The sequence below is a fragment of the Passer domesticus genome, chromosome 3, assembly GCF_036417665.1.
Source record: "Passer domesticus isolate bPasDom1 chromosome 3, bPasDom1.hap1, whole genome shotgun sequence".
NCBI classification, from domain to species: domain Eukaryota; kingdom Metazoa; phylum Chordata; class Aves; order Passeriformes; family Passeridae; genus Passer; species Passer domesticus.
Window position 1 is genome coordinate 41,186,645 of NC_087476.1, and position 20,309 is coordinate 41,206,953.

Sequence of the window (20,309 nt, forward strand, 5' to 3'; positions counted from 1 at the left end):
GAACAACTGTTTCATGGACCCTTGCTGACTCAATCTTGCAATTCTGTAATTTAACGGGAGTGCTTTTGGATATGAAAAGTGACTTTTAAGCAGATATACACAAGGATCCCAGCTGAAGGATTCCATCAAAACAGCTGTCATCTGCAGCTGCCCACAAGGACCTTCAGCTCCTGGCCTAACAGAATAAAAGAAGTAGTCCAAGTCATTTGTCCATATACAGTGATACTTGTTATAAAGGACCTTGTTCATATTAATGAGAGCAGGATGGGTGAAAAGCACAGAAGTCATTAAATTCAGACAGATTTCTGTCACTAGTTAACTCATATTTTAGAGAACTGACATGGTGACCATTAAGCTACTGTGCTTGGGACTCACATTCAGACCATGCCTCTCTGTCAGACTCTTCCTGCTGTTTTGCTGCAGAGGTGATCTTTCTGAGGCAGCCATACAAGGAAAACTCTCCCCTAAGCTGTGCCTTGATCACCAGAACTTTCTCTTCCTTTGACAAAGTGTATTTGGCTGCACAGACACTCTACTTGAGCACTCTGCCAAAACCCATTGCCCAGCTCTCCATCCAGATCATCACACCCTACTGACCACCTCTCCATAGGCTCCAGGTCAGTGCCCCCCTCTGGTCCCACTACGATATCCACCTCCAACCTTCAGCCACCTGCTTCTGTACATAGACACAGCCTCAGACTCAGCAAAGCTTCCTAACACCACTCTGCTCTCCCCCATGCTAGAAAGCCCTCTTCCCATCAGAGCTCTGGGAAGAAGGGCAGCAGAAGCTGCTCCTCTGCTCTTGTCTGCAAAGCATCCTTTTCTTGCTGCTCTTTTCTTCAGCTTTTCTTGTGGCTCCTCAACTCACCTGTGGTCCAATCCCATAAGCTCCCCAGAGGCAGGAACACTGCTCTGTGCCACAGCTGCTCAGCACCAGCCTCATGGGCAGTGACTGAGATTCCTAAGGCAAACACTAGCATGGACAACAATTCATTCCACAAAGCAGAGCCACTTTCTGCACCAGGTGTACAAAACCACACGGTGCTGACACATCCGCTTGCAAAGGGGAAGTTTTTGTGGGTTCCCTATCAATTTGTTTTGCCAGCATTTCAAACATTTGCAGCACACGTGGACTTCCGTACCGCCTTTGCTGAAACTGAGCTGTGTCTGGGGTTGCAGATGGTATGAAAGCAAGAAGATAAATGACATCAAGTTTTTTTTCAGCCAGAGGAGTAAGCACTATTGCTCATTTTTCAATGCAACTTTTTTTTTTTTAATTAAAATAAGGGTTCTAGGAATACACACTTTTATTCCAAGGTCAAGCGTTTTCTATTGAATGTAACTCTGGTACTTCAGCTGAAGGTCTTCACAGTAAAAGCAAGGTGAACAGACTGTCTTTTACCAAGTTCACATATGCTGTATTATGAAATGCTACTAAATTGTCTGGCACTTCTTTTTTATCTAAAATTTTAATTTTTTTTTTCAACACTGTACAACAATTAGAATCCAACCTTTAGAAAAACAGCCTGGTTTTCTTCTGAAATGGTCATTAAGTTTACATTTTAAAAGCGGAATTTCGCTAGTAGTGTTACAACCCTACAAATCAAAGATTATAAACTGTAATTTTATTTCTCTGAGTCTTGCCACAATGTTATAAACTAGAAAAGACATCTGCATAGTGTGGAAGAGCAACCTATTCAAGGACTGCTTTTGATCCTCTGCGCTGAGATGACTTGTGTTATACCTCACAAGTAAATAAGTACACGGACAGGAAAGGTGGGAATCTGTAGTTAAAAAAATGTTTTTGCCAATGATGCAGTTTTCATTCCTTTGCAAGGAACTTGCTAGCAAGTAAGCAAATTTGAAAGAAAAATTCTGACCAATAACTAAAATGTCTTTTGCCAAAGTATATTTTCAGATCCAGAGAATCGTTATAATCTGCTTTATTTTGCTAGTTAATTTTAAGTAGATAGAATGGTCTTCTATGACTACAAACTACATGTAAAAGTCACTTAAGAAAGAACGCCACTTTTTTCAATATGATCCTTTGTCAACTGCTAATATCTGCAGCAGAATGCAAATCTGCCAAGTTATTCATCACACTACCTGTTTTTCCACACAAATCTACAACTCTCACATGTACTGTAAAATTATACCTATTTTTATACATTAATTACAGCCATCAAAACAAAAATCAAGTTTCTAACTTACAGGCAAATCCAGGCAGCTGAATTTATTAGCAAAACCTCTTTCCTCTGCTTGTCCCTCCCAACAATAAATTTAACTACAACATTCGAGAATATATCTTCTTCCTTCCCATTCTATTGCCACACAAACCTATTCAATTAACTGCTCTATAAAAAGTATGCGATCTTATGTTTCCACCAACATATAATTTGGCTTTTGTAAAGGAAAATACGCATAAGATTCACTTTTAAGACTGCAAAACAATTTGTTTTCTCCAGTAAATGAGCAGACACACAGATTGCAAAGTCTCAGCATGGTTCCTGTGTACTACATGTGCATTATGTCCATGTGAAGCTCACAAGTGTGCCACACGGACAATACTGCACCTGCCTTTCTGTGGCAATCATCACGGCCTGCTAACCTTCTCCACAAAACAAATTTCTGGGTGGTACACCCTAGAAAGCAATCTTGCTTTTTTCTTCCAGCTTGTGCCCAACATGACCTCTTAACCAAACAGACTCCTCTTAAAAAAAAGGGGCAAAAAAAAAAGAAAAGAGCAGGCATTGCTGGGTACAACAAACCATAGGATCAGATGTGAAAATCACACAGCTGCAAGCATTCTTTTGGGAACCCAGCACTGGGATTTATCTCAATCGCTTAATGTAATTACAAAAGTCAGTCATGTAGTAGTAATGTAATTTGCACATTTTTACAGCTGAAGTGAAGTTGAATCTTTATGAGAGGCCGAGTGAAAAGCAGGGATCCTGCTGCCACACTATTCCACCACATTAGTACCAAATGACAAGCATTTTGCTTTTGTTTATTTTCCAAGATGCATTAATTAGGAAATCTATATAACCCTCTCACATGTTTCAACCGATCATTTTATCTTTAAATGAATCCTGTACTTTTGAGAACTGAAAAAAAATCCTAGCAGCCCTCATTTGCTACTTAATCCACGTTCATAATGCATTTCTACAGAAATTTCTACACAATGCAATTTGAATTTTAATGATGCACCATGCCAACCAGTTGTTACAACAGAAAGAAATCCAGACGTAAGATGAATTCTTGTTACAGTGCCACATTCTGCCATGAGAACTGTCTTCACTTTGATTGCTTTTTTAGAAAGAAATGGAAATGCAATGCGGAAAAAAAAAGCACAAAATTGATTTTTAAGCAAAAAATATGAATTAATTGTCAGTTTTGCACTACTTGTTTTTTACAAGTTATTTTTCATTTTTTTTAAATTAGCTTATGTTTTTAAGGAGTGAATACACAAAATAAATTTTAAAACTCTACAACAACTAATAATTTAAAGAATGATATCTACACTGAAAATATCAATGGAACATGAAATAAAATGTTACACTAAAAAAAATTAAAGCAAAACAAAAGCACAGTAAATTTTCACAGTAATATATCATGTCCTTTTGTGTTCTGGACAACAGCATGAACTGCATTTCAATTTCAGATTTTATTTTTTCAGACTACCTAAAGGTAGTCTAATTTAAAGAAAAAAAATCTTAGATAGATTTCTGTAGAGGAAGTACCAAGTCTGTCATTTATCAAAGAGTGCTAATTCTGGTTGGGAGTTCCCTGTCATGCACACCAGTCATTTATAAATACACGGCTGTTTTCCAGCCTCTTCCAACAAGGAGCCTGGCCTAAAGCAACAGTCCTGGGCAAAGACCTTTTCTGTCTTTTCCTTGCCACTCAGGAAAACCCGACAAATCGTCTTTAGGCCAACATTCCCAGAGCTTTCCAGAATGCAATCTAAACTGCTCAGCAGAGAGAGTGGAGAAGGTCACAGACTTTCACCTTTAAAACATCACTGGAAGTACACACACACGCTTAATGCATTAATCCAAGCCTGCACTGGAGCCTCAACCCTTTCCCAGAATGGAGCAGGAGACACAGCTGCCCTGCAGGAGCAGCCCCGGCACTCTCAGACCTCTTGCTGCCAAGACATGCACACTGCAAGGTCTAAGCCCTAAACAAAAAAAAATACTATTTTGGTTCCAGTTACAGCAAAGTTTCCAGTTATATCAGCAAACATTTACATGAAATGTAAGCATTTTTGAAACAGAGTACCAAAATTAAACACAAATGCATATACAGCAGAAACATATGCCACCCTGCTCTGCTATAAATATGCTTACTTTTCCTGAGTTAGTTTGGAATTTTAGTTGCTTAATTTAAGACATTCACAGAAAACTTCTAAACTTCTTAATCTGAAAGCTTTAGATGTTTCAAAGTTTCACAAATTAAGAGTCTAAACCAGAGGCACAGAGCTGTATCACTCAGAAAGCCTTATCCAGCAGCACAATAATGGAATAGAATTGCTTTCATTACATTAACTGAAAAAAAAACACCATAGCATTTTCATCTGCAAGAAAGTTGCAACACTCATTTATTACACATAAATTGGAAACTAAGCTGTGAATAGAAGTGAAACCACATTGTATATTCAATATATATTCACTGCTCCAAGAAAAAAAGATGCAAAAGGTAGCAATATATCAATTTATTAAAATTGAATAATTTAATATACAACCTGTAACTAGATCAAAATATCGCATTTATAAGCAGCCCTTCATTTTTTCCCTCAAAAAATATGTAACGTCTCTTAAAACCAGTAGGATTTATGCACATTCAGCTAGTAGAATATTTAGTGTAATTCTGTAAGGCAACCGTTCTCCTTTCACACTTCTAACTGATTGATTATCTCTGTTAAAGGATGCAACCAATTGTTTTAGAAATTTACTTAAGGTGGGTTTTCAGAAGCAAATGTGGAATTCAGTGCACTCTCTAAGTCACAAGCCAGAAATGCTGACAAGTCTGTTACAGCAGAAATTAATAAAATCAACATTATCAAGAGTAGACAGATGAGGGCCACACATACAAAGCTCTATCCACTATCACATATATTGAGAAGGTGTAGAATGCTCATAATATAAGACAATAATTTAATATTATCTTATTTTAGTAGGAATGACCATTCTATCAATTAAAACCAAACAGTAAAAATGGACACTACACCAACCAACAGAGTACAAGAAAATCCACTTAAACAAATCTAGCTAACTGTGGAGAACAAGCTTAAATCAGAAAATTTTAAGCTGTTATAGATCCATACCAAGAAAATTAAATTCATTTATAGGGAATATAAAATGTATACTTTTTATATATTTTTATGTGTTAATTTATGATCAATTTATTAATTCATATGGTCTTATTTTATGTAAGATAACAATTCTTCTATGGTAAATTTTCTTTGTTAAAGACAAAATTCAGAAAAACCATCCTATAGTGTCCAAAATATTTTTAAAATGTAATCATACTGTAGAAAAGTGACACCATGTTTTGATAGGCATTACTTCCCCAAGTAGCTTTGCAATTATACTCACATTGTACATAATTTTGCAATTCTATTTTTAACACGACTCAAAATCTGAAATGCTTGTTATTAACTCCAGATAAAACTAACTGTGCAAACTTACTTGGTTCAGCCCTGGCACCATGTTTTTGAAGGAAGTCAACTATCTGAGCCAGAACCTTTTTGTTGCAATGCGTTGACAGCTCTTCATCACATTCATAACACCTAAACAAAAGAAGAAACAAATTTGAATCAGGGCTATCTGCATGCACATTTCAGCTCTAGCAAACCTCCAAAACTACCTTACACAAATTACTTAAGCTCTCAGTTTCAATTTTTCCCACTAAAAAAATTGAAGAGAATTGAATTCCCTCATCTCATATATGCTCTTCTATATCAGTCCCAATTCACTGCAGTCCTTACAGATTTAAATAATTTCAGAGAACAAAAAGGACAAACACATATTGCCTCCAGAAAGCATTAAATAACCTTTCCTCTACAGAAAGCATTAATTTTATCTGTCAGAATCATTCTTTATCATGAGAAGACACTGCTTTCAGTTATGTGAAGTCCTTAGGTACAGGCACACACAAACACCTGCAGACTGACTCTTACCATATGATCCATGTGCTGAGGTTGATAACGATGCAATGAGGTTCTGTGCGTGCAGTTTGGAAGTGTTTCAGAGAATGCTGGCCTTCTGAATTCTTACTACATCCCTAAAAATGGACACATCAACCCAGTAAGAGGGGGAATGAAAGGGAAGAATGAAAAGACTATATTATTAGTAAATACACTACAAAAACTCCACTTTTCAAAACTAGACAAGGAGCTATTCTGCCCTACTTATTTAGCATTCGTAAGGATTGAGAGGATTTAACATTCTCATCTTTTCTACTTGGAAAATTCACTGGAAATACATAGAATTATTAAGTTTGCTCTAACTGAATAGAAATAATTCCTAGCTTTTGGATAAGTATTTAATAAATATCAGCACACAAAAAACTATACCATTCACAAAAGAAAGAATGCTCTAGTAATTGTGAATGAGACAACTATGTAGCGTATTTGGTCCACAGAATATCAAGGAAGATATTAACAGCATAGGTTAACCCTCACTGCTCAAGAATGTCAAATGCATTCCATACAGCAAATGAAAAAAGTACATGAAGTGCTTTGTATTACAAAGCTGCTCAGAACACACTATTTATGTATAGCAATTTCAAGAGAAAACATTTGCAATGGTTCAAGTATGAACAAAGTGGGACTTAGATTCAGAATGGTCTCTGAATAAGCCTAAGTTTTAGAAGCTGTTAACAGCATGAACATGAAGCACACAAAATTAACTCCTTTCAGAAGCCCTCCTTAACAGAAATTTTTCAAACAAGATGAGTCCTCCTCAGATCTAGTTAACTATATTCTGAACCCTGTGAACAGCATGTTTCTTTGCAAAATCAAATCTGTTCATATTATACTGGTAGGAGCTGGCCTCTATAGTAAAACCCACTGAAAGTAGTTTTCTATAGTCAAACCTACTGAAATTCCAGGAAAATCATGACATGCTTTGTTCATAGTTGGTTCAGCCAACTATTGGCTGAACCAAGCCTGATACTGCCCATAAACTGAATTGTGCTGTAAAATTTTTTCTTTACTTCACTCCCAGGGCAAAAATCTGTGAAAGCCCTTGGGGTCAGGACCTGCCATTTTGAACTCCATGATTTGACATTATAACTGATCCATTCTAATGGCTAGTTGCCACAGGAGCAGCATTCTCACTCCCTTTCTCCTTGGCTTCAATCAAATCTAGCAATTGGGTGTCCACAGCACAAGTTCATTCAGCAATATATATGTTTGGTTTTTCATTCATTCCTATTTTTCATTCATTTATGGGAACTTCTGCCAGAGGAGCCAGCTGAACGGAGGCAGCCACACAGTTCCCAGAGCCAATTCTCTGTAAGTGGCAAGAAGATGCAGATAAGAACAGAGAAAGGCAGGACCATCACTAATCATGATGCCACACCACACTGTGACACATAAAGCTAACCCTAAACACTGCCAAAAATGAACAGGAACATAAGGTCACACCCCACTTCCCGAGGAAGCTGAGGCAGGGACTCTCACACTAAGCACTTGCGTCACACTGTTCCTCTGGAGGCAATGAGGTGCCAAACAGACAAGGATCCAAAACACATCCTTCAGGAACTCCACCTCTGCAAACTGAGCACACGTGCTTACCTGAAAGCCACATTTGAGACACAGCCAGATGTCTGAAGGCGCGCCGTGCTCAGCATCGCTGAGCCGCCTCTCCCTCAGGCATTCCGCACACACTGACCACACGCTCTGCGCCACCGCTCTCTTCACATGATGCACGTCCACTGCCTGGCCCACGTGCTGGCAGGTCAGCCCTACAGAGAACAACACACACTCGCTTTTATCCATCCAAAATAACAGCTAAGAAAGACAGCACATGTACACTGAAAGACCACAATCTTCAATTAATTCAGCACCAGGAAAAAGAACAGCAAAGAATTAAAGTAGGAAAGATCAGCCAGCTGCTCCCCACATACTGAATTTTATGAAGGAATCTCTTTTAGTCTTTCCATAATGGAAATTCTCTTCAAGTCAATAAATGCCACCTCTTAAAACCAGATAAACTAGTTCATACAAAAGTACAAGGATTGCTTTTGTACAAAACTAATTTCCCCATTTTTTGAAAATAAATAGATAAATCTATTTTTGCATACAACAACACAGGCCATTGACCTCTTTTCAACCCATAAAGAAAAATCTTCAAACACCCATGCATCCCTACTACAACTGCTTATTCTGAATGTGAATATCAACCATTCTTCCCTGTCATATTTTTTTGCAGAAATTCCACTATATCACAGAATAAGCTAAATTTGAAGTAAGCCCTGAAGGCCATCTTGTCCAAGTCCTCACTTAAAGCACTGCCAAATATTAATTTAGATCTCTTTGCTCATGGCTTTGTTCAGTTGAATGTTGACTATCTTCAAGGACTGAGGCCTCACCAATTCACTAGAAAATCAGGTTTCTGTCTGACCACCCTCAGAGTGAATATAAAATAAATTTCCTCACACCTAGCCAAATTTTCCGTGCACTAACTTTGGTCGGTTGCCTTTAGTCCTCTCACTGTGGACTTCCCGCAAGAATCTGGTTCCACCTTCTCCGTAACTACCATCAGACAGTCAATGAAAGAAATTATACTTTCACTCCTATGGCTAAACAAAGACATTCCATTCAGCCCCTCTTCCCACATCACGTTCTCAATCTCTTTAAAAATGTGGACAGGGTGAATCACTGACCTCACTGACAAGTCATCCTTTCTTGTAAGAGAGAGCCCACAACTTGGGCATGGTTCTCTCAATGAAGTCCCACAAGTGCTGAAAAGATGGAAAAAATCACCTGCCTGCCAGCACTCTCATTAATACAATCCTGCCTACAGCAGGCACAAACAGCACAGTTTGGTTTTATTCAGTGTGTGCATTAGGACCCTCAGGACCTTTTCTGCAAAGCTGCCTTAATTCCCACCCTGTAATGGTACGTGGTTATGCCCAGGTGCCAAACTCTCCACTTGCTACTGCTGAACACGGAGAAGTTTCTGCCTGCCCATTCCTCCAGCCAGTCAGTCACTCTGAATGGCAGACCTATCCCCCTGCTTGTCAGCTGGCCTCCTCAATTTGTTGCCATAAAGAGATGGCAGAGCCCAGCTTCACAATGACATCAACCAGTTTTCTCAGCATTTTCAGATGCATTCCATCTGACCCCACAGACTTGTGTGCGTTCAGTTCATTTAACAGCTCTCAGTCTTCTACACTGGGCAATGTTTATATCCCAGAGTCTGCCATTAAGGTCAGGAGCCAGGGAGGTGCAGAGCTTACATGTGAAGATAGAAGCAAAGGCTAGTTCCCACATCCTGTGACCCTAGAACCCCTGCCCCCTCACACAGCAGGTTTGAACTCACCCTAGTCTTCATTTTCCAGCCACTATATCCATAAAGGCTCATCTTGCTCTTTACACTCCTCACCAGATCAAATTCTGAAGTTGCTTTACCTAATCCTGCACACTCCAGACCTCTGCAAAGGCAGCTCAAACCTGCCTCCACCCTCTCTGCCATTCCTTTTTCCCTCTGAGCTCAGCTGGAAGCTCCCTATTCAGCCACACAGCCTCCTGCCACGAGTGTCTGACCTCACATAGAGAAGCTGTCATTGAAGATCAACCAACTCTCCAGCCCTTCAGGGAAGTCATGTAGTGTAACAACTGACCATGTCATAAACACTTGACTGGGGATATTTCTGTTATAAATTCAATCAAGAAAAGCATTTCATGGTACAAATAATTTGTGGTTCTCATCAGTCAACAGGGAAGCTATTAGCCCTCAGCTGTTGCTATCTTGTTACAAAGGTTTCATACCTTCTTGGTGGTTTCTCATGGGCAGCTCCTCACAGCACTGATTCCTTCTTCTTCTCCTCCTCCTCCGCACAGCCAACAAACTCCATCTCACATCTCCACGAGCCAACCTCCTCTTTTATAATACCCCTCTTAATAGGATCCAGCTGTGGCCTATTAAGGGCAGGCTTGTTCTTAATGCTTGGTAATTGGCACAGCTGTAACTCCTTAGGGGCCAGATTACCTTTACCACTATCTCTATTCTCCTACCTTCTATCTATCCACAATTCCCTCTTTTTCTATTAATTACAAAGTTTTTGATTCGTTGCCCAAACTTGCATTACAGATCATCAGAAACTTTTATACTGATTCATTACTCAAACTAACGTTACATATAATCAAAAACCTTTATATTTATATTTCTAGAATATTGACAATATCCACAACCGTACAACTTTATAAGGCAACTCACAAGAATAAATTAAAGCCTATATATTAAGATAGCAACAAATCAACAGCCATAGAACTTTGAACAACATTGATCTAGCATCTGTCAAGTGTACGTACACTTATGGAATATAAACTTTTACACTTACGCCTAATCAAAGATTCATAGTTGCAAATCACAAACAAAATGCACATGTTTCATTAGCAAACAAATACACCACACTAAATAATAGTTACTCTTTCCTCAGTCTTTGCAGCTGTTTTAATAACTCTTTTCTTCCTTCTATAGATTTTGTTGTATTAGTTGATCTCTGCAAGCTTCTCTTGTCTTGCTCTGTTTTCCATTCGTTTAAAGTCTTATAAAAGTGATTTCTAGGTGCTAGCCTAATCTGCAGCTGCCTTGCCCCCTTTTTGACACTATATTTCTTCTTACTGCTGTTTTAATAACTCTCTTCTTCTTTCTACAGATTTTGTTGTATTAGTTGATCTCTGCAAGCCTCTCTTGTCTTGCTCTGTTTTCCATTTTTTTAAAGTCTTATGAAGTGATTTCCAGGTGCCAGCTTAATCTGCAGCTGCCTTGCTCTGTTTTTGACACTATATTTCACAGTCTTTTTTTTTTTTTTTAATTTCTTTCTGCATATGTCAAACAATTTGTTTGGCACTCGATATGTTATTTCTCATTGTGTCCCCAGCGGCTCACCTGTACTTCAGGTGTTGAAATCTGTCAGGTCCGGACCAGGCAGCTTCCCCTGCTGCTCTCAATGCTACGTTGGGCTCTATCTCTGGCTGCACTTCACCCTACAGCCCACTCCCAATCACATCAGGTTACTGTGGAGATGCCCACTATACATTTTTAGAGGGCTTCTTTTACATGTTGTCTGTGCACTTCTGACTCTGCCTCTCAGAGCTCCATGATGCCTTTATTCCAGTGCTCATGTAGCAGTGACTTAGCAAACTTCCCCCCGTACTCCTTGGGGGCCATGCTATTGTTAAGGCACCCCCTGCTGCTGTGGCCATGCCATTTACCACTTCTATCACACAGCTTGTGCCCTGCTGCACACATTGCCATTCAGGGGGAACTCAGCACCATCCTGGGTCCTTGATCACGTCGGGGTCACCAATTGTTACCATCTTGTTACAAAGGTTTCACACCTTCTTGGTAGTTTCTCATGGGCAGCTCCTCACAGCACTGATTCCTTCTTCTTCTCCTCCTCCGCACAGCCAACAAACTTCATCTCCACCAGCCAACCTGCTCTTTTATAATGCCCCTCTTAATTGGATCCAGCTGTGGCCCATTAAGGGCAGGCTTGTTCTTAATGCTTGGTAATTGGCACAGCTGTAACTCCTTAGGGGCCAGATTACCTTCACCACTATCTCTATTCTCCTACATTTTATCTATCCACACTCAACCTCAGGACAAACATCACCCTACATACTCACCTGAAATATCATCTGAAGAGTCCTCATCCTGTGGCCTGTTAGGCCTTTTGCTTCTCTTCGGCTTCTCAGGGTTGGTCCTTGATGGATCTTTCACCCGCATCTGTTGCTCACTAGGAAAGACAAACAGAGGTAATGTTATTGTTGATTGAAATGTTTCACTGAGTGCAGCAAGTCTGAACTCTAAAACATTCAAACATCACACACACAGTTTTAGGCTTGGCCTAATGTCAGCTATTGTGTAACAAGGACTATGAATGCGTCAGGAATGAAGTCTTAGAAATATCACACCAGTTAAGACTACAGGACACTATGAATTGTAGCTGTAGGAAAAAGGGACACATGCACACTCACTTCTAGGCAGAGGTGTTAAATATTTGAGGTATTGAGATTTTCTTTATTTTTGTTATTGCGAAGTAAGTTATTACAACCACAACATAACAGAAAAATTTGATCAAAATAAATGTTTCTCTTCCTTAAAATATATCACTTATGAAAGGTTGCGGTCATTATTTACCCTTGGCACATTCCCTAAAGGTTTTTGAGCCATTTCAAACAGTGTAAGAAAATAATAAAGTCTTCCAAATCCGATAAAAGTGTTCTATCCTACACGGGATGACTGACTAGACTGCAAACTGATCCCTCTATTAAACATTGAAGAATCCATAAGGATGAAGCCTCTCATAGGAAATTTGTGTCATTAATGAAGGAGTCCTATGAGGAACAGAATTAAAGCATAGATATTTGCCAGTAAACTTTAAAAATAATTAGAGATTTCAGTACACCAGTCATTTAATCAAAATCCAAATGTGAATCCACTGAAGCACTGTAGTTGTGCACCATACAGACAGCAGCTGGGGCTTAGTTTACAGTTTGTCTTTTAATTCATGTGGTTCATACAACCAGATTTTTGTTTTCACATACAATGCATATGAATATAAAATAATCAAATACTCACACACTGCACACATGTGAGCCATTCTGTTCAGAAATAAAATGACATCCTGTTGTGTACCAGAAACTGGCTAATAATGTCACCTGAGCCACCAGGACCAAAGATTTTCAACTGTGCTACTGCATTTAGGTATAGGAAACCTCTAAAATGCCCTACATTTGGGAATAGCAAAGGGTATATTCTTACTACAGATCAATTAATTAAGTTCGCCAAGGTTTAACAAGTTTGTCTATTTAAGATTTTTTTAATCTTTTTTGTACATACATTTAGACATTTGTATTTCTGAAGCTCTGAGAGACACAGGAATCAACCAGTATATTGAATTCAATATTCCCTCTCCTTACTTACCCACTAAGCCAATCAGCAGAACAGTCATCAATATTGATATTAGAACACCACCACCACTGATACCTGAACAGCCTTCCCTGAAGCAAAGCAGGCAATCTGCACCACCAAGCTCCTGTTCCAAGTTCCTACACATCTGCCCTACACACTATTGGTGCTACAGGTTTTCTGCATGAACCTACCCATTAGAGATTTGCTTTGGACAAGTCACATTTTTGTATAGTATAAAAGAAATCTTTAGTCACTGCTTCCTTCATTAATGGCTTCATGTTTCCTCAAGCCTTCAAAACACAGCACTTTTTTTTTTACTACATTTACACAGAAATTGGCTTATACTATATTAAATAACATGATGTTCTTAAATTACAGATTTCAAATTTTCCTATACTTATGTTATAAAGCCTAGACACGCAAGTGAACGGTGTCACTGAATTCAGCTTTGCTGATTTCATGGGTTCACAATTCCTGTTCATACACTAAGAAAGGTCTAAATATTCCAGCTCCTGACTATATATGTTCAACAGATGTTAGCACACCTAATGTCCATCAACAGCCATGCAACCTGGCATCCCTAGAACATGAGGAGGCTCAAACAACTTCAGCTGTGTCTTTCTGCCTTGGCAGCTTCTCATATATACCCAAGTTTCATATGAAACTACCATCACCACTTCTCACACTGCCACTTAACTGAGCACAAGATTCGTCAAGACATTCATCAAACAGTAGGGCCAACAGAGCTGTTGTGAGAAAACACAAGACCTTACACTAAATTATGCGAAGAGTCAATAGCAAACACAGCAAAAATGTCCTCCCTAAAGGAACATAGTTGTGTTTAGGTGATTCAACATTGACATAAACCATCTATGAGTTCATTTCAGCATAACAATTTTGATCTCTTTGGACAGATTATGTAAGACTGTCCAAAGCACAGACTTCACCCCAATGAAAGTCATCTTTGTATCAGAGAGCTCCAGTGAATAATTGTGGGCCCAACCAGCTGAAATACAAGCCTTTCCCATGTGTGAAATCCTGTAGCCCACAGCACAGGTGATACGACCTGGATCAGGGCAAACACAGCCCACTGCTGTACCCATATCCTAGGGTACATCCTCAGGACATGTGGAAAAAACAGTGCCAGCTGATACCCACAATGACTGAAAGCACGGCACTTCAAGCCCAACCTAATCAACATGGCATTAGAAATGAACACCGGCATAAGAAGCTGCACCCACACTGCACAGCCCAGACACTTTCCAGTCTCCTTTCACTAAGAGCAGGCAGAGGAAAAGACAACACGGACCATTAGATTAATTACTTTTCATGCACATACACACAGATGGACATCCATCAGACAATGGTTACTGACCTGTGAGCTCTTGGAAAAACCAGAGCATATCAAGGACTTAGACATCCAGGGTTTGTGCCTGATTTTGAAAAGCACAGAAGTGTGATGGAAGGGTAAGAGCAATGAGCTACTCCATATGATCTACAACGTAAGTGTATATGGAGTACTGCCTGCCCTTTTCCAGTACATTCAGGGACTGGAATCATTACCAATTAAAGACCCATTTAATAAAAGCATGATCAACATCAATCAACACAATGTCAAAATCAGAATGTTTATGCTAGAAATTTGATTATTACATTTGAGTTAAATGAGGAAGAAACTTAGGATGCTTCAGAAATAACCTCTCAAAAATATTTCAGTTTATGGGAAATAAAAGATTTGACATTTTGTTGGAATGAATATCCTGAACAGACTCAAGAAAGCATAAAATATAGCCAAGAAAAAAACAAAAGGGATGCTCTATAGCTTATTGTTGGCCATAGGCACAAGCCATTCAGGACAAGCAGGCAAAAGAAAAAAGAACAATTCAGACAATTCAAAATTAACTTGACACACTGAAGATCAAAAACCATGGAAGTATTCCCATGACTTGCCTCTTTCAAACCATTCTGATATTTTTTTAATATGTCCAATGAGAATTTTCTGTCTACAGTCACCAGCTGTGGAGTATCCTAAAGGGGACAGACTCTCCTCCTCTTCCTATGCAGAAAGAGGTCACCATGAATCATCGCTCAAAGTTTTTTTTGGTGATGGAAAAACAAATACATTTAAGTTTTTCATTTCATACACATAAAATCAAGTCATGGTGCATACAATATTTGACTAATGAATCTGACAAATAAAAAGACACTGATTTTTGTGGTAGAAAAACCTGAGCTTAGAGGGTTATGTTAGCCCTACCCTCATCTCTACTTGGCACACAGTAAAAATCTTAAGTAGAAATTATGCAGTGTCCTTGAGGAAAAAAAAAAAAAAAAGTTAGATTAAAAAACCCTAAAACTTTTTCTTTTAAAAAATTATTTTGCACAAAACTAAGAAGTAATCCTTGGCAAACATGTTCGGATTCTTTGAGCTCAGTATACAAGAGTTTGAAGTGCAATCATCACTATCACTAGCTATTCTCAGCTGTCTTCTTACTTCTTAAACGACTCCTAATGTCAATCTTCCTACAAAAAGCTGATTAAGATCAAAACCTCCTCACTCAACTGCTCATTTCCACCATTCTAGAAAGAACAAACCACTTCAAAAGCAACAGAATGATCTGCCTATCTAATTTTAAAAGCTTCAGATTTGACATAGTGCCAAAAATCAATTTGCTGAATTTGTTAAGTTAAATCTACGGTGTGCCCAGACTATTTTAAATTTAAGATATGCTTGATACAGCCTATATTTAACAGCATTAATATTCCTATATTTAGAAATTTACCCTCTTCATAAAGTATATATTTAGATACTTACAAGAGTTGAATGTTGTTTCTAAAATAAGCAACTGCTGGTTTTTTTTTAATTTACATTTTACATTAATTCAGTAGAGCTAAGACCAATAAAAGTTACAAGGCTAGCATGAACTAAAAATCACTTTTCCTTGGGAAACCAAACCAACCCAACCCAACCCAACCAACCAAACAAGTTATTCCTCTTCACAACATTTTTATGCAAGAGAGCTGAAAAGCAAACTGTCTTCACTGTCTCCACTTCCCAAAACCTTTTCCCATCTTACCATCTTGCACTTCTCACTTGAAAGATGAGTCCCTCCTTCTAGAATGTCTACAGTTCACTTACTAAACATTGAAATGTGTCACCTTAGGGGGTCTTCGCCTACTTAGTGAGTCTTCTCATGTACCTTCACCATGATGCTGACCAGAAACACTGACCAGACCACCAGCATGTTAGAGAAATAACCTGCTGCACTGATTAATATCATATCACTGCTTCCATCTGCCTAGATCCACTTTTCCCCTCCTCTTATAATTAGGGTGCGAGCTCTTTCAAACAAGTAACACATTTTTGTTCTTATCTGTGTAATACCTATTACAGTATTTTTCTGATTCTCAATTAACTAGGAGGATTACAGTTGCATTACTAGAATGCAAACAAGATAAAAATTATGCAAAACCCACCAGCCTATCTAAGCCTACTGACCCTATGAAATGTAGCCAAGTGAGTCTACAGAAAATTTCCAGGTACTATTTTGGATATGGGCAATATTCTCCCCATAGGACTGTCCATTAGCTGTGAAACCAGTATTGTTAATTACTTCATCAGTGAGCACCTGAATTCAAAGAAGCTGGGGTAAATACATTTACCTCAATCCCTTAATTCATCTGAGGTAGCCTAATTCCAGTTGTCTCATTACTTGTCAAACTTTCAAGTTAAAATTGTATCATTTTACATTGCTAATGCAAAGAAAAACCCGGGTCACACCGAAAGGGCAGAGCACACATTGAATACTGGGAAAAATTAGCATTTTCATACGACTTAACAGAACTGCCCAGCTGTAAACAGCAGCCTTGCACCAAAGGGGTGAAGGACCTCCACAGATGTGCAGATTAAGTCCAAAGATGCTTTGAAACACATCTGTGAAAGGTCCCTGTATGGATCAGTAATGCCAGATCCTCCACAGAACTGCTACATGTTTTGATGTAAGCCGCAAGTTGATACATTTCGGACCTCTCTTCGAGCATTACCTGTGGCATTTTGCCTTGCTCGCCACTAGACCAAGTGTCACCCAATCAAAAGAGGCACCACATCCATCATGGTCAGCAGCTGGGCAGTGTCAGCCATCAGCAGGCCAGGAGGCTCAGCGCTCTGACAGCCACCGAAACCTTGGCGGAAAACAAGCCCCCGCTGCCTGAGAGAGCAGTAAAAGGACCAGAACTGCTGACTGGTAGTGGCAGCGAAGCTTCTTCCCCTGGAAAATGTCATCTGAAATTCTGAAAGCATCATCTCCAAGATTTCCTAGCCCAAAGGCACATCACACATCCTACACTGTCACTGGAGCTCAAACGCCAATCCTGACGTTGTATTACAGTCCTAAAAAGGGTGAGACACTGATGTACTTTTGGAGCAAGGAGTGAGATGGAGGCTTTGGAAAGCTAGACACAACCTTCCAAGTGACAGTAAAAATCTCATAGCCTCTCTCACTTTCAGTAATGCACTTCAGCCAGCTGCTCATGCTAAGCATGTTCTACCAACTTTCATGTTCGTATCCTCCACAATCCCCCTTGGATTTCCTTCTAAAATCACCTGCCACAGAAAAATAACCTCTGAGGATGAACAGAAGCCAGATATGTTCAGGAGCAAAACGGAAAAGACTCTGTAACTGGGTTTATGACTAGAGTATATTAAAGCTCTAAGTGGGTAAAAGGAGTAGCATTTTGATGACATATTTTTTTGCTAGTATCTTACAGCAAAGTTTTATGGAAAATTTCAGATATACCTGGCAATATCCAGCCCCATAAAGCAAACTGCAACTTTTGTTTATGTTCTCTATCCCACATTACATGTTTGGGGTTTTTTTATAATATATCAAAAGGGAAAAACATCTGGGAAGATGCATGTGTGGTCCAACACAGGTCTTTCTAGAAAATTCATCCTTTATAAAACAAAACCCCACCTAAGTACCATAAAAAGAGCCATAACTTATAACTAATGATGTTGGCTTGCAAGGTAAAACTTTGCATGCAAAAAGGCAGTCAGATGACAGACTGTGCATTCCCATGATACAAACAACATTACTGTACCATCGTGACAGAAAATCTGAGGGCACAAGAACTGAAACAGCTGGAAAGTAACCAGTGAACTTCACAGTACCTTGCCAGGACAACCATGTGGCCAAAAACTGGGGAAAAGCAGCCCAAGATGTCGCAACAGAAAATAAAGGGCAATATGAGCAAAGGATGAACTTTGGAGAAATGCTCATTCTGTGAATTCAAAGAAATAAAAAAGGAACTGTGGTTGAAGCATGTGTGTGAGACAGAAGGCTGAAACCCACACAAGACAATACTTTAAGCTAAGGCTACTGCTGTACCTCTGCCTAAAGGGCTGAGTTGGAGAAAATAAAGGAAGACAATGGCTGCCCACAACTTCCCATCTATTCTGGAAGGGTGTTGTGGAAGTTGGTTGATCAGTGAGGGTAGAACAGATAAAACAGTAATTAACTACTAGTTTGAGCTCTTTGAAAGTCCAAGTCTTGCCATCAAGAACAAAAAATTTAATTCCATTTTCTTCCTCCACACAGACTGCCCCAGTTTGCTTTGATGGCATGTCTGAAGTGGAACAACTTGTCCTCGATCTACAACTGATGCTCAAAACGGAACCCCTGAGACACTAGCTGCACTTCTGTGAATCTCACAGAAATAAAGCTACAGAGCACCAGTTCTTCAATATTTCATGAAGAAATCTGACAAAATATTTACAAATGTAGTAAACACGAGAACAATTTCACAAAGGCATAATCTGCTTCAAGCTTGCACATGCTTGAGCCATTACAATGCTTCTGTTTTAAAAGCTAGAGAGCAGAAAGAATCCTTTAAGTACAAGTCTGTTCTTTATGCTTGCATGAGAGGATTATTTAATGGAATTGGGAAATACTTGTAGTTAAAGATGACACACAACTAGAATACAGTGCTACACCTGCAGCTATTGCCATAAGCTTCTACTTGATGTCTTCATTCTACTGCACCTATGTTTAATATGCTGTTGTGCATACCCCGTTTAATAGTGCAAGTAGCAACACAGGTACAGCAAGGGCAGGACAAAGTCCTAAAGTAAAGGACAAATGACAGCAAAAGAAAGAAAGAAAGAAGGAAAGAAAAAAAAAAAAAGAAACAAAACCAGAGAATCCCAGTAATAAATAAAACGTGGAGAGTTGCAGCTATGGGTCTAGAACACCACGTCTCAGGCTAACCGTAAAGACCGGCATCGGGCTGTCATTTAATCCCCGGGCGCGGACGGCTCCGCGCCCGCCGAGCACGGCGCTTGAGGCCGCGGCGGCGGCAGGCCGGCACACGCAGCCCCGCGCCCTCCGCCGAGTGACCGGGCCGAACGCTCAGCCCGGCCACAGGCGCTGCCACCGACCGCCCTCAGCCCAACACACCGAGAGACGCGCTGCGGCTCACGGCGGCGGCCCGGCGCTGCCGTTCTCACGTCTCGGCAGCGTTAACCCGCTCCACACCGAACTGCGGGCGGTCGCCACCAGCAGCTCGTCGCCGGCGACCCGACACGAGCCGCACTTGGCCACCAGCCCGGCGGGAGAAGCGCCGGACAGCGCTGCCGCGGGCGCCGCCGACAGCGGGGAGGGGCGGCCCGCCCGGCCCGGGGCCGCGGCGGGGCAGAGCCCCGTCCCACCGACCCCAGTCCGCGCCCCGCGCCCGCCCGGCCCCCCCGGGACGCGGCTCCGCAGGCCGCGGGCCCGGCCGCCGCCATGGCGGGGCCGATCGGCCCGGCCCGACTCTCGGCGGAGGCTCCGCGACCCCAGCCCCGGCCGCGCAGGACGGGCCCGGCGCCCCCCGCGCTGTGCCGCCCGCCCCCTCCCCGCGCCCCGCACTCACGGAGCGGCGGGCGGCGGCGGCGGGCGCGGCGGCGGCAGGAAGCGGCGGAGGAAGCTCCGCTCCGCTCCGCCCCCGGCCTCGCCGCGCCGCTCCCCGCCCCAGCCGCAGCCCGGGCGGCTCCGCACGAGTGGCAGCGGCGTTGGTGCTGGTTCCAGCGCACAACGCGTGTCCCGGGTGGGAAGGGCAGTGGGGAAGCGGGGCCGCCCGGGAGCGCAGCGGGGCCCACTGAGAGGCAACAGGTAGCGACAG

The 20,309-nt window shown here is 40.9% G+C and overlaps 1 protein-coding gene across 8 annotated transcripts in view; it reads right to left on the bottom strand.

Annotated features, from left to right (window-relative positions):
• USP45 (ubiquitin specific peptidase 45) overlaps window positions 1-20,210 on the bottom strand; it is a 49,700-nt gene extending 29,490 nt beyond the window's left edge. For 4 of the 8 annotated variants that reach the window (XR_010358541.1, XR_010358540.1, XR_010358539.1 and 1 more), the window contains exons 1-4: window positions 11,864-11,973; window positions 7,802-7,971; window positions 6,182-6,285; window positions 5,691-5,791 (exon numbers count right to left, since the gene is read on the bottom strand). Coding sequence is in view for 5 of the 8 variants with exons in the window: in XM_064412780.1 (XP_064268850.1) it covers window positions 5,691-5,791; window positions 6,182-6,285; window positions 7,802-7,971; window positions 11,864-11,963 (475 nt within the window). In the remaining 3 variants the exon portion in view is untranslated. Of the gene's footprint in view, window positions 1-5,690; window positions 5,792-6,181; window positions 6,286-7,801; window positions 7,972-11,863; window positions 11,974-14,526; window positions 14,546-18,321; window positions 18,341-19,417; window positions 19,437-20,060 lie in introns of those variants that run through there. The other 4 variants (XM_064412777.1, XM_064412774.1, XM_064412775.1 and 1 more) reach the window with 4 other exon arrangements.
• Between the last annotated feature and the right edge of the window lie 99 nt (window positions 20,211-20,309).